This window comes from Sprattus sprattus (assembly GCF_963457725.1).
Source record: "Sprattus sprattus genome assembly, chromosome: 4".
Taxonomy (NCBI): domain Eukaryota; kingdom Metazoa; phylum Chordata; class Actinopteri; order Clupeiformes; family Clupeidae; genus Sprattus; species Sprattus sprattus.
Window position 1 is genome coordinate 18,476,026 of NC_137923.1, and position 12,392 is coordinate 18,488,417.

General features: G+C 45.6%; 1 protein-coding gene across 2 annotated transcripts in view; it reads right to left on the bottom strand.

Annotated features, from left to right (window-relative positions):
• Window positions 1–8,284: 8,284 nt before the first annotated feature.
• gpc5c (glypican 5c) overlaps window positions 8,285–12,392 on the bottom strand; it is a 145,361-nt gene continuing 141,253 nt past the window's right edge. For both annotated transcript variants that reach the window (XM_080836533.1, XM_080836532.1), the window contains one exon: window positions 8,285–10,959. In XM_080836533.1, coding sequence (XP_080692659.1) covers window positions 10,781–10,959 — 179 coding nt within the window. In that variant the 3' untranslated portion in view covers window positions 8,285–10,780. The remainder of the gene's footprint in view (window positions 10,960–12,392) is intronic.

Below are 12,392 nucleotides of genomic sequence, written 5' to 3' on the forward strand. Positions count from 1 at the left end.
ACATCTCGATCAGCACTACCGGGGCTGCTTCAGCTGAGGCGGGAAGCAGCAACAGACCAACTGCGTTAAGTTCCAGCGAAAATGTAATGTTTTAAAAAAAAAAAAAGAAATTCTCCCCTTATCACCCACGGGCCAAATGTGACGTACAGTCGACAGATTACACTGAAAAAAACAAAAAAAATGAATTTGATAAAAATGTAATTAAAAAATAAATTCTCCCCTTATCATCCGTGGGCCGGGTGTGATGTACAATCGGGCCGAATGCGGCCCGCGGGCCGTAACCCTGGCACCACTGGTGTAGACGTTAGCAGTGTTGGTCTTGCCTGTAAATGTCTCGTGAAATTTGAGGTGGAGTCCTTGGATAACAACAGTATTTTTTATCGCGGGGAGCCAAAAGATGCACTGCACTGTTATTTTCTTCCCACTTTCAGCTTCGAGGACAAAGTAGTGTCGATATTTCCAGACAGGGAAAGCATTTTTTGAACTCGAAGTCATCATATGGAATTGCAGTTTTCTTTGATGTCTTCTTGTGACGTGTTGTAAAGTGGGCATGTGGATGATAGTATAATGTTCTGCACTTTAAAATACATTTGTAATCCTGTTAATAATCCCAATTTTTGATAAAAGTATCTGAAATCTAATTACGTCTTCTTTTTATAACTGTACCGGAATACAGTTACACTTTTTTTGTGCTGTATACTATTTACATAAAGCCGTTCCATGTATTCCGTTACTCTCCAAGCCAGTGTGTGGGTGAGAGAGAGACTTAAAAGTGGTATGTGTGTGTGGACTTTTTGGTGTAGTGTCCTCTGCAACGCCCATGCACCTCTGATTAAAACATGCCTGTTTTTTTTTTGTAAAATCAGATAAGAGGTTGGAAATGATATTCTGTGTAATCTCCTGTTGCCCCAGTTACTACAAACGCAAAGAGGGAGAGTCACCAGAGGTCACATACTGGAGTGTATGTGAGGTCACTCGGATGAGAGTGCTATGTCATGAGCACACAGTTGCTCCTAAAATAAGCCAAAGATGTAATTTTACTCTCTGAGTGCTGCCAAACAAGATGGCACTGACCACTGGAAGGAAATAAAAGTTGATAATACCTGAGATGGGAATATGCTACATATAATGTCTTATAAATTAGCTTGAAGGCCAACTGCAGTGAGTAGATTGTCTTTGTGAATAAGATGGCACTGACCGACGAAAGGAAACTCTTTACTTTGCCATAGATGGGTCTATAGTCAGGACTGTCTTCCTGGATTGTGTGGGTGAATGCCACTGGTGGTTGGTGTAAGATGGTTTTCACAAAAACCACTGGAGCCCTGTGCCTCTATGTGTGCTGTGCTTTTGTTTATTTGTTTTTCTGGAAGATTCCGTCACAATCATCAGGTTTACTGATGATCAGGCACTAGTGGGAGTATTGGTGATGTACAATCTTGATAAGTGACAGTGAATACTGCTTAGCCAGTTGCCTCACAGTATCAGTCTTAAGATGACCGTACATCTCTTTTCCTGACTCTTAGCATTTGCATCTCATAGCATGGTTTAAAGGTCTGGCAGATTTTGTCTGTACTCACTAGACCACTACATTCACAGTCTGATACATGCCCAAATATCTTGACCTCCGCATCCATATCTCCGAAGATAAGAGCACCTCTCTGGCATTTAAGCGTTGATTATTCCAGTAGTGTAAGTATTCCCGTCTGCTGAAAGAAGCAGGCTTTTATCTTGATCCATCTCTGGCCCCCTGTGACCTCCTTGGGTTCTGCCACCGGGGGAGAGGTCTGGGAGAGGCAGTGGAGGGCCTGCCTGCCTGCCTGCCAGCTCTCCTGTGGGGCTTTGAGGGTGAGTAATGTCCAGTGTCAGCACCTAGACAGGGACCCTCTTTAAATAATGCATCCAGCCTTTAGACCAGCTGAACTGCCTCACACACACACACACTGAGACAGTGACAGAAAGAGAGAGGGAAAAAGAGAAAGAGAGAGGGAGAGCACGAGAGACAGGGAGAGAGAGAGTGAGAGTGTGCTTGTGAGAGAGAGAGAGAGAGCAGGAGAGAGAGAGTCATATTTCTTTTCTGTACCTTGCTGCTTATAGACATATGGCCTCCTCACTTTGTTTGGCTATTAGGAAAATGACACAATAACCTTTAATGAAAGAACTGACAGAGTCGGCGTGGGAGGAAATATCAACAGGCTATTCACAGTAAATGCCAGCACAGCTTATTGTTGCTCGCTTAGGGAGAGCCGTGGAAAAGCTTGCATCCGTAATGCGCTCCTTTTAAAGAATAAACCACAACATTTGTGAGCCGAGTGATTAATTCATTTGAGTCATTAGAGATCCAATGAGAGGATTAGCAGTGAAGTAACAGATTTCACAGTGAGTGAGGGAGACATGACTAATGCCAAGCTCTGCACATCTTTTCCCCACAGTGGCTTCTCTCAGCGCATTTGAATGTGCAGCCAGGAATTCTGGTGAAAGGTTGATGATATTTTAGTTCGACAGCCATTCAAATAAGACCCATGATGCTCCTGTGCTCCTGAAGCGACATGTTGATTGGCTGGATTTGTTTATGGCTCAGTTCAAACAACTTCCTTTGTTTGCTATTTCCAGAGCCACCTCCTTTAATCCACCCAGCAAGGGTCCATGTTAACCCGTGACGGCCCATTACCTGTAACATTAGGTCTGATCCACCTCCTGGAGTGGACAGGTGGACTGTAGGTCACAGATTTACTCCGCTATCAAGAGATGGATGGATGGACGTGAATCAATCAATGTTAAGAGTAGGAGGAAAAGGTACAAAGTCATGAAGGAGTGACTGAGATGAGAAAGAGACAGACTGAGAGAAAATCTGTCTCTCCCTACCGTCCCAACTGCGGTCCCTTTAGAGGTCATCTGCAGACACTGGCCTCTGGGCTATTAGAGTCATTCATGACGTCCTCTATTTTCATTTAATAAAGACCAAAGTAAGCCCAGATTCCTGTGGGATTCGGGCATATTGCACTGCAGAGTGGACTTTCTCTCTCTCTGCTTTATTGTGGTCATATTTTTTGTTTTGTTTTTTCTCGAAGAGAAAGAGAGAGAGAGAGATTTTAATGAGTTGCCTGAGGGGTGTGTTGTATTGGACAGGGGACCTCATCTTGGTTTGGACAGAATTGAAGCGGAATTGAGTGTGTGCATGTCTGCTGCTTACAGTACTGTCACACAAGTGTAGGAATGTGGTATTGCATAAGGTACTGTTGACTGTGGCGATCTGCAGAATACAGCCCCATAAATATCCGACAGGGCTCATAACTCTAAAACAAATGGAAACATGCTGTCAACACAGTCTGGTTTGTGTATGTGTTAATGCCACATATGAATTGGTTGTAACTAAATAAAATAAGGCATACAATTCACTGACTGTATGTTTTTATTCATTGGACACATTGTGGTCAAGCTACGTTGTAAAATTGAGCCCAGAATGGTTTGGAAGCTGAGAGATGGGTTAAAGTAGAACTGATTCCACACACACACACACACACACACACACACACACACACACACACACACACACACACACTACATCCTATATCACTCCCCCACTCCTCTGCTCCCTAGTCTGGGGGAGGGATCACTGCCCCAGCCCCTGGTAGGCAGTGTGTGGGGGTCTCGCCTTGTGGTGGGGCCAGGAGACTGACCTTCTCTATTTGCCTCCAGGAAGCTGCGGGCTAAACATATTCGTCCGTCTGTTCGTCAACAGAGCGAGGCCATGGCATGCTCCGGAGAGGCAGCCAGGAATAGGGCAGCGGGCCCAGAGCAGCACAGCACAGCACAGCACAGCACAGCACGGCAGCAGAGGCACTGATAGGCCAGGAATCGCCAGTATTTATGGACAAATAATTACCAATGTCAGCTAGCAACGGCTAGCATTAGCCTGGCTTAAGACACCCAACGGAATAATCTGTTGCCATGGAGATTTGTCCTGTGCCCCACCCATTGTGAGCCTCATTCAGTTATTAGCCTCATCATCATTAATGTAATAATACACCTACTCATCATCATCATCAACGGCAGCTAAATCTTCATCACAGATGCTCGTTTGAGCCCGTGCTGACAGGATTGCATGTGACAGGTCCTGTTTCGGGAGCCAAACTGTAAAGCTCTCCCACTGAAAGGGATCATTTTTTTTTGGTGGTGGTGGGGGGGTTGCTCACTTGTGAAAGTTTCCTGGATGCCTCCAAGGGCAGGGCCACAGACAAGCCACTCAGTTCACTCAGCTCCTGAAGCCCCAGAGCTGAGCGTGCTGTGACTCAGTGGCTCTGGCAAACACAATCATCCAGTCCAAGGCCACATCCTGACATTTATATGGATCGCCTTCAACTGGGGCTCATTGTGCTTGCACAAGTGATCTATGTGTTGCATCATCTCCCCGGCGCATGACGCAGGCCGAGGGCCTCTCTGAATCAGATCTCCTAAATGAGAGCGCTCACACACACTGCAATGATAACAAACCAGTGCCATTGTCCTTCAGCCTCGGCTCTAACTACTGTCAGCGCTCGGCTGAAAGGCGCAGGTAGACAGGCCGCGGTTTTCTCCACAGTTGGCTTTTGATCCAGAGAGCGCTTCATTTCGTAAAAAACCCTCCCTAATGGTTTTCCAAAAGTGCTATTTTGAATGGCACTCTAACCAGTGCGAGAATGAAGGGCAAAGTGTTTGTGGGCATTCGCTGCTGAGTCTTGACTGAGGTTCTGTTTAAAGTTTGGTGCCTCTGCAAGAGGGGAAAAGAACCTGAGGCAAGGCCAGATTAGGGCAGGGAGTGGCGGAGTTAAGGGAGGGAGGAGGCCGTATCAAGAGTGAGTACACACTGGGATCCATTTCAGACATTTCAAAGCGTGAAAGTCCCTTCGGCTCCTTTGAGAGAGTGGAGAGGAAGACCCTCTGCCCCAGCTGATCATCCATCTCCCTCTCTCTCTCTCTCTCTCTCTGGAGTTATTTTAGAAGCAAGTCTCACTTTAGCGGTTCAGAGGCGACACCGTTGGCTCCTCTATTAGCTCGGGTTCTCGTCTGGGCCGAGGGCCGTGGCTGGGGGGGAATGCAGACTGGGCCGTCAGCATTTCTGATGGTAGGGGTATATGTGATCCACACCGCCACGGCCAGCTACAGAAATAACAGGCCCAAGAAAAGAAGACCAGAGACAGAGAGGCTGGTGAGAGAGAGACAGAGCGAGAGAAAGAGAGAGAGAGAGAGAGAGAGAGAGAGCAATCTGGGAGGAGGAGGAGGAGAGGGGAAGGAATAAGACAGGATATGGAAATTATTAAAAAAAAAATGAAAAAAGATTAAATGTGTGAGACAGATATTTTTGGAGCAGGATGCACAGGATTGTGGAGACATAAAACACTGAATAATGATGTCTGTTAAAGCAGGGCTGTGCCAACTACAAGAGGAGATGCGGGTGCCCTGCACTTGTTAATTTGCTGTGGAGTTTTTGTCTTTATTAAACCAGACAGGTCATAGTCAGAGCCACAACACAACATCTCACCCGCTAAATGCTGGGTGGTCTTCCTGTGCAGAACCTGTTACGGTTGTGATTCACCGAGGTCTCGGTTTCCCTCTCTCCCCATGCACTACCCATTGCCCCCTTCCCCTCCCCTCCCCTCCCCCCAACCCCCCATCCTCAACTAAACACCCCACGGCTTGACAGAGCACTGGGCTCCTCAGCCAGGCTGACACAAACACATTTAGCCAGCACTAATGGACTCACTATCGACCATAACAAACCCACTTACCTTGACATGCTGTTCACCTGGCCGGTTGGCCACAGGGTCCCAGGTTGGGCCTAGCAGCTAAAAGCCTTATGTCACTCCCCAGAATATCAGGACTTTGCATCTCTCTGCGGGAATGGTTGGGTCCAAAAGCTAACATACCAAAATGGTTAACAGCCTAGTGTGGAAAACAACCGTTTTGAAATGACATAAAGGTAACAGATTACAAGTTACCCTGTTAAAAATGTAATGAGTATTATGTTAATTACTTCATCAGAGTAATGTCACTTATAACATATGATTACTTTCATTTTGTATTAGCAGATATGTAAGAGGCGGTGCAAATTCAAACAAGATAACCAATCAAAAAACAACGCCCAGAATTTGAGCACATATAGGCCTACTGCCAAATTAATGCAGCTTGTCTAGACGGTGAAAAGATATAAAGCAACGGAATGTTCTATTTTACATATAAACTCTGCATTTAAAGCTTTTTACCAAAAATAATACATTCAGATGTTAACCCCTTTGTAATCACCAACATTTTGATTAGTAACTGTAGTTTAATATTTTTTCTCAGTAACTGTAACTGATTACGGAACTCAATCACCGTTGGCAGTCACTGGACAAAATCTTCATATGTGGAAAAGAGTGAGACAAGGAGACATCACTTTATAGATTTATTTGAAATATCCATAATGTCTAGAAATAATGTCTTGCCAATACAGCTTGGTTCCAAACCTATCGCAAACTGTCCACATTGCAAACGCTTCAGCTAGGGTAAGGCTTTTTAAAGGTTGCCCCACATGACCACTTGCCTTCGATGTGGGGGGCTGGGGGGGGTAGGGGGGTGGGGTGAATGACACTGGGAGGAGTGCTTTGGCATGTACGGCAGCCTGCCATAAAATGCTGAGTCACTGTACCTTAACCAAACTCAGCCACCAGCCAAAGCTCTCTATAGCCAAATACTGAACATTATCACTATAAACTGCTGAGAGAGAGAGAGAGAGAGAGAGAGAGAGAGAGAGAGAAGAGGGGTTGACAATCTGTCCTGACTATCCCAAGTTTGTCGGCACACCTTATGTCACCAGAGGTCGAAGGGGATGTTTCTTAGTGAGTGTCCCCATCTGTCACCACAAGGTGTATGTCCGTGTGTGTGTGTGTGTATGTGTGATGGGGCTGTGACTCACACAGTGACTGATCTGATCCGGCCCACCCTCCCTCTCTCATCTCAATATGCTATCAATCGGCCCCATGGGGGAAGCTGTCAGATCCTCTCCCAGTCAGTCAGTCAGTGAGCTGGGGAGCCCCAGGGGGGTGTGCTGCCTGCTAACCGGGGGCTGCTTCTCCAGCGACAGGGTGCATTGTTGCGGGGGCGAGTGGTTACGCAAACCAAACAAGTTTCATCGATTGCAAACTCCCACCAGGCAAGGTGAGGCTGGAGGAGATGGCGTGAGGAGCCACATAGTGTGGTCGTGATGGTGAGGGGAGGTGCTTTTCCCGGGACAGACTGAGGGTACGGGGGTAAGCCTGCACTTAATCATTTTTAATTAAAACACTAGCTTTAAGCCTCACAGGTAATTGAGCAACAAATGGGTTTTGTGTGATTCAAGATGACAGTTGGCAGTGGTAAACATGCCCAGGTTGTCAGTCATCTGATTTCATGGCTGAGGTGAAAAGAGAGACAGAAAGAGAGAGAGAGAGACAGGCAGAGAGAGAGAGAACACTCCTCATCTCACTGGATGGTGTGTTCTGTCATGTCCTGCGGTCTCTGCTTAAGATTCATGCTTCCAACTTGACGACGACCCACAGGAGGCAGAGGCTCCAGCACTCGGCTCAGAACAAGTGCATTCATCTGAGCACAGGCCTGCTCCCCTTCTCCCCCGGAATTAAAATGGTGACATTTGGTACAGAGTGGGAAAACCTCAGAGGGCTCCCTCTAAATTAGAGGAGCATTAAGTGGGCTGATTTCTGCAGATGGAATCAAAAGAAATAGCAAACCGTGAAAAAGCCTTACCACCAGGTCACCTACTGTCACACTCGACCTTTTACAATATAAAAGAAAGCAAAAAAAAAAAAAAAGAAACATATAACAAACAGTGAGAGACTTAAAATATATACATTTTTTACACATGCTATAATAAGTGTTCTTTGTGCATTCGATGCGAGTTAAGGACAACAATGAGAGATGTAGTTGGATGGATCACTCTGCGTGGCTTGGTTCGCTGATCACGGCCAGTGGGAAGCAGCACGCCTGAAAGAGTCGAGACCTGTTCTCTACCTCACCAAAACTGTGCAGAGCAAAGGCTTGTGGGATTACAGTCTCCTGGTGCAGAGCCCTTTTTTTTATCAGAGGACACCTTTCTTATGTATCAGACACTGACAGGGAAATAAAGGCTTATATTCACATCGATGCTTACATTCAACCAGTTCGTTTCAGATGTGGGAAACTGTACAAAACCACCATTGTCTCCTTTAGACCTCCGTCTCCCCCCCCCCCCCCTCCCCCCATTCCACACACCCCCACACACACATACACACACACACACATCCTCCCCTATCATCTCACACAGACATTCACCTCCACGGAGATTACACACATATACACTCAAGACATGGATATTCACACGACAAACTGCATTATAAAAATACATACAACAGCTGGTGAAAAAATACTGTACCATGTACACTTTTCTGAATTAGCATCATTATGAGATCCTTAACAGCCGACGAACCGATTCTTTATGATGAGCACATGGTATGTAGATAAGAGTATGTATCCATTCTTATAAGATAAGAAGGCAAAAGCTCTATTGTAATGTATGTATAAGTCATGAAATATATGATATGCTATGGATCTGGAGAGAGTTATGCATCTGTGTCTTTTTTATCAGCACTTTCAAACACCTCAGAGCCTCACTGCGATGCTGTTCCTCGGTGAAAGCACAAGTCAGGGGGAGCTTTTCTTTTCATTGTTACAAGCAGGGTGAGGATTAGCCTTGCTAGCAAGTGGAGAGAGGGAATTTTCTGACTGACTAAAGTTTTTCTATACAAACTAAGAAAATGACTTCAAAAAACAAACAAACAAACAAACAAACAGGAGGAGTTGTTGCATTTCTGCATAGCGTTACAACAAAACCTAAAGTCCTGTTTTTGTGATAAGGAAAACGTTGATGCACTGGCCTCTGCAACATTGAGTTGTTGTTGTTGTTGTTGCTGGCTGAAGAAACGATTAAGAGACACCCCAGGCAGGCAGTAACCGACTGTGAGCCAGACATGGCCCAGACTTGGGCCTGAATCTGAGCAGGGAAGGACCCACTCCAGAGTCTGATACAGTCTACTGGGACTGTCTTTAAGCCTTTGGAAGTCATTCCTGAATTATTCCGTACAGATCTAGAATTTCAGAATAACGGTTGCTTGAGTTCATTATTACATCAAATAGAACCTTCAGTTAGCAACATTGTAATTACATGTGTGTGGTGGTACTCCTCAAAATTTGAGAAAGTGCTGTATCATCTTTGAAATCTAACTAATAATAATTAACACACATTATTACTATTCCATCTGAAACCTCAGAATTTCATTTTCCGTGAGTGGCTTTTTTTAAATGTCATGTTTAATCGCAGAGGATTAAGTGTGACTCCTTGTGTTGTTTAGTGCAATTTGTCAACGTTCAGGTTCATCCAGTCAAGGAGAGGTGATGAATTTCCCTTCTTTTCTTACTTAAGTGGGTGCAGGGACATTGCAGGGTTTCATTGCAGGGGTAAAAGATAGCTTTAGGTTTCAGGTTTTAAAAGCATGGCAAACAACCATGCGGGAGAATGTGTCTGAACGCACAGAAGCCAGTGTGTGTGTGTGTGTGTGTGTGTGTGTGTGTGTGTGTGTGTGTGTGTGTGTGTGTGTGTGTGTGTGTGTGTGTGTGTGAATGTGTGTGTGTGTGTGCAATTTTGAGAAACTGTGAAAATGCTAATTCACCGTGATATTAAGTCTACTGACAATCCCTCCAGGGTATGTGTATGTGTGTGTCTTGAGAAAGTGTGTGCATTTAAGTGTGTATGTGCGTTTGTGTGTGTGCGTGCGTGTGAAAAAAAGCTCTCATCATGAAATAGTGATAACATTCTGCTGCTGAATAAGCATGCACAGACACCAGAGGGATTCAGGATGATAGCCTTCCATTTCCTGAACCGATGATGAGTGATTATTTAACAGATTTATCACGCATTCCATTATCTCGCGGGCCAACCAAATAAAAGGAGTTCAAATGCATAGAGTTAGCTCCCTCCGCCATTTCTGCTGACGCCCAGAGGAAGACAGTGCAAAAATCTTGGCCTTAACATGGGGGGGGGGTGGTACAAACATGTAAATGAAAAGTAATGCAGTAAAAACTATTTTTCAGGTTTTCAGTGCTTACAGAGGCGAACTGTAGGTGAAGTAAGGGTGAGTAGGTTTGGGTGTGTATGTTTGTGAAAATAAATGTGTGTCTGTGTGTGTGTCTTTTTAGAACGGAAGCATCTTTTTGTTTTGGGGTGGGGTTGATGGTTAGAGCAGACAATGCCCTGATAGCTCATCTCACCTCACCAGGCCTGAGGAACAGGGGTGAGTACTGTGCGCAGTGCTTAAAGCAGGAAGAGAGTTGGAGGCTGTCACAGCCCCAGGGAAAAATGGCTGCCGGTCTCAAGCCAACCAGGAGCAGGCTAGATTAAGCAGCAGGTTAAGTGAGAATCTGCCCGAGCGCGTGCGTGCACACACACACGTGAACCCAAAGCAATAACAAAAATAAAACACAAACCAGGAAAGAAGAAAAAGAAAAAAAAAACACAACCAATGCTCCCACCCAGCCCCCTTTCTCAGTCCAGTTCACCACCTGCAGAACACCTCTCGACCATCCCGCTCTACCGCAGGAGAGATACCCACAGATAAGTGTTTGTATGTATAGTGTCTGTGTGCGTGTGTGAGAGAGAGATTGTTTGTGTGTATGTGAAAGAGAGAGATTATGTGCATGTGAGCGTGGGGTGTGTTTGTGTGAATTAGGGCATGGTTCACTGAGGCACCAGCAGGAGCACCAGAAGCAGCGTGGCAAGCAGGGAAGGTGGGGAGACAGCCACTGACGCTCCTGACCTCCCTTTCACCCGCACCACCGGAGGACGTTCTGCGGACGAACCTGGAGAGCTACCCTGCTGGACCACACCACCGGACACGTCAGGGCCCTCCCTATGGGCTGCAGAGAAAATGTGAGAGAGGGAGAGAGAGAGAAAGTTCTGAATTTTCACAAAAAAACTTTGTTGTCTATATTTAACACAAAAAACACAACATCAAACAGCACAAGCAAAAAAACTAAAAGAGAAACATGAAAAAAGAAGGAGGAGGGAGGGACAGTGAGAGACAGAGGGAGACATATCTTCCCTTTATTGGAACATGTCTCTCAGGACACACTGAATGAGGAAAGAGAGCGAGAGAGAGAGAGAAAGAGAGAAAGAGAGGGGGGACACGGCTGATATGTGCTTCCGTGTTATATGATGGGTTACTCAAGTTCATAATATTCAGACAAAGAAGTAGATAGTTATTTACCGAAATTGTGCAAACGATTACTACAGAAAATGCATAATGCATGAATTCGTTTAGCCGAGCTGCTATGCACCCTCGTCAGTAGGTGTTCTCCTTTTTTCCATTTTTGACTTTGGACACTGAACGCGTCCACAACACATCTCACTCACAGCGACATCCTGACACTGCTGATTACTGATCCGCACCTCTCCGGCCTGATTTTTTTGCTTGAGCTCAGATTAATGGAACTGGTTTGATCGTAGCCTCTCTCCTTGTTGCTTCATCCCTACAGTGACAGTGATATGCCCGAAGATATTTACCTCACACTAGTGCTCTACCATTTCTCACTTCCACAAAACACACAGTACAAACACAGTCTGTCAGTAGTGTATTATCAGTATGTCTGAGGAAGGTACTGGGGTATCTGACGCACAGTACATTGTGTGATGACGACTGCAATGTTGCTACAGAACAACTGTAGCCTGAAGCTTCTGTGTGTTTTTCACACAGATACACACAAATATGCACATGCACAGACAGACACTTCACATACATAACACTACTGTGTTTGCTGACCCAGGATCAAACGAGGTTACCACTGCTTACTACCACTGCCAACACCACTGCTGTCACACGCACCAACGCACTCTCTCTCTCTCTCACACACACACACACACACACACACACACACACACACACACACTGATGCGTTTTTCACACATGCACATAGACAGACAAACTCTCCACACATACAACATTACCACACACACACACAAACACACTATTAACCACACACGGACAAATGGCTGACTGTCAGGCTGGCCCTCTGGCCTATAACGGACAGCTCTCCAAATGTCATTACAGCCAATCACACATAAATCTGCCAAATAGGTTGGGCAGACATTCTCCCTCCCACCCCGACCCTCTCAAACATGACTCCATCATCCTTCTGACATCAGTGCTCCTCAACCCTCGTTCAACCCTTCCTGACTTAAGAGCTCCCACAGGTTCTCCCTTCTCCCTTCTCACTCGCTATTTTATTTCTCTCTCTGGCTCTCACTCTTTCTCTCTCTCTCTCGCTCCCTCTCTCTTTTTGTCTCTCCCTCA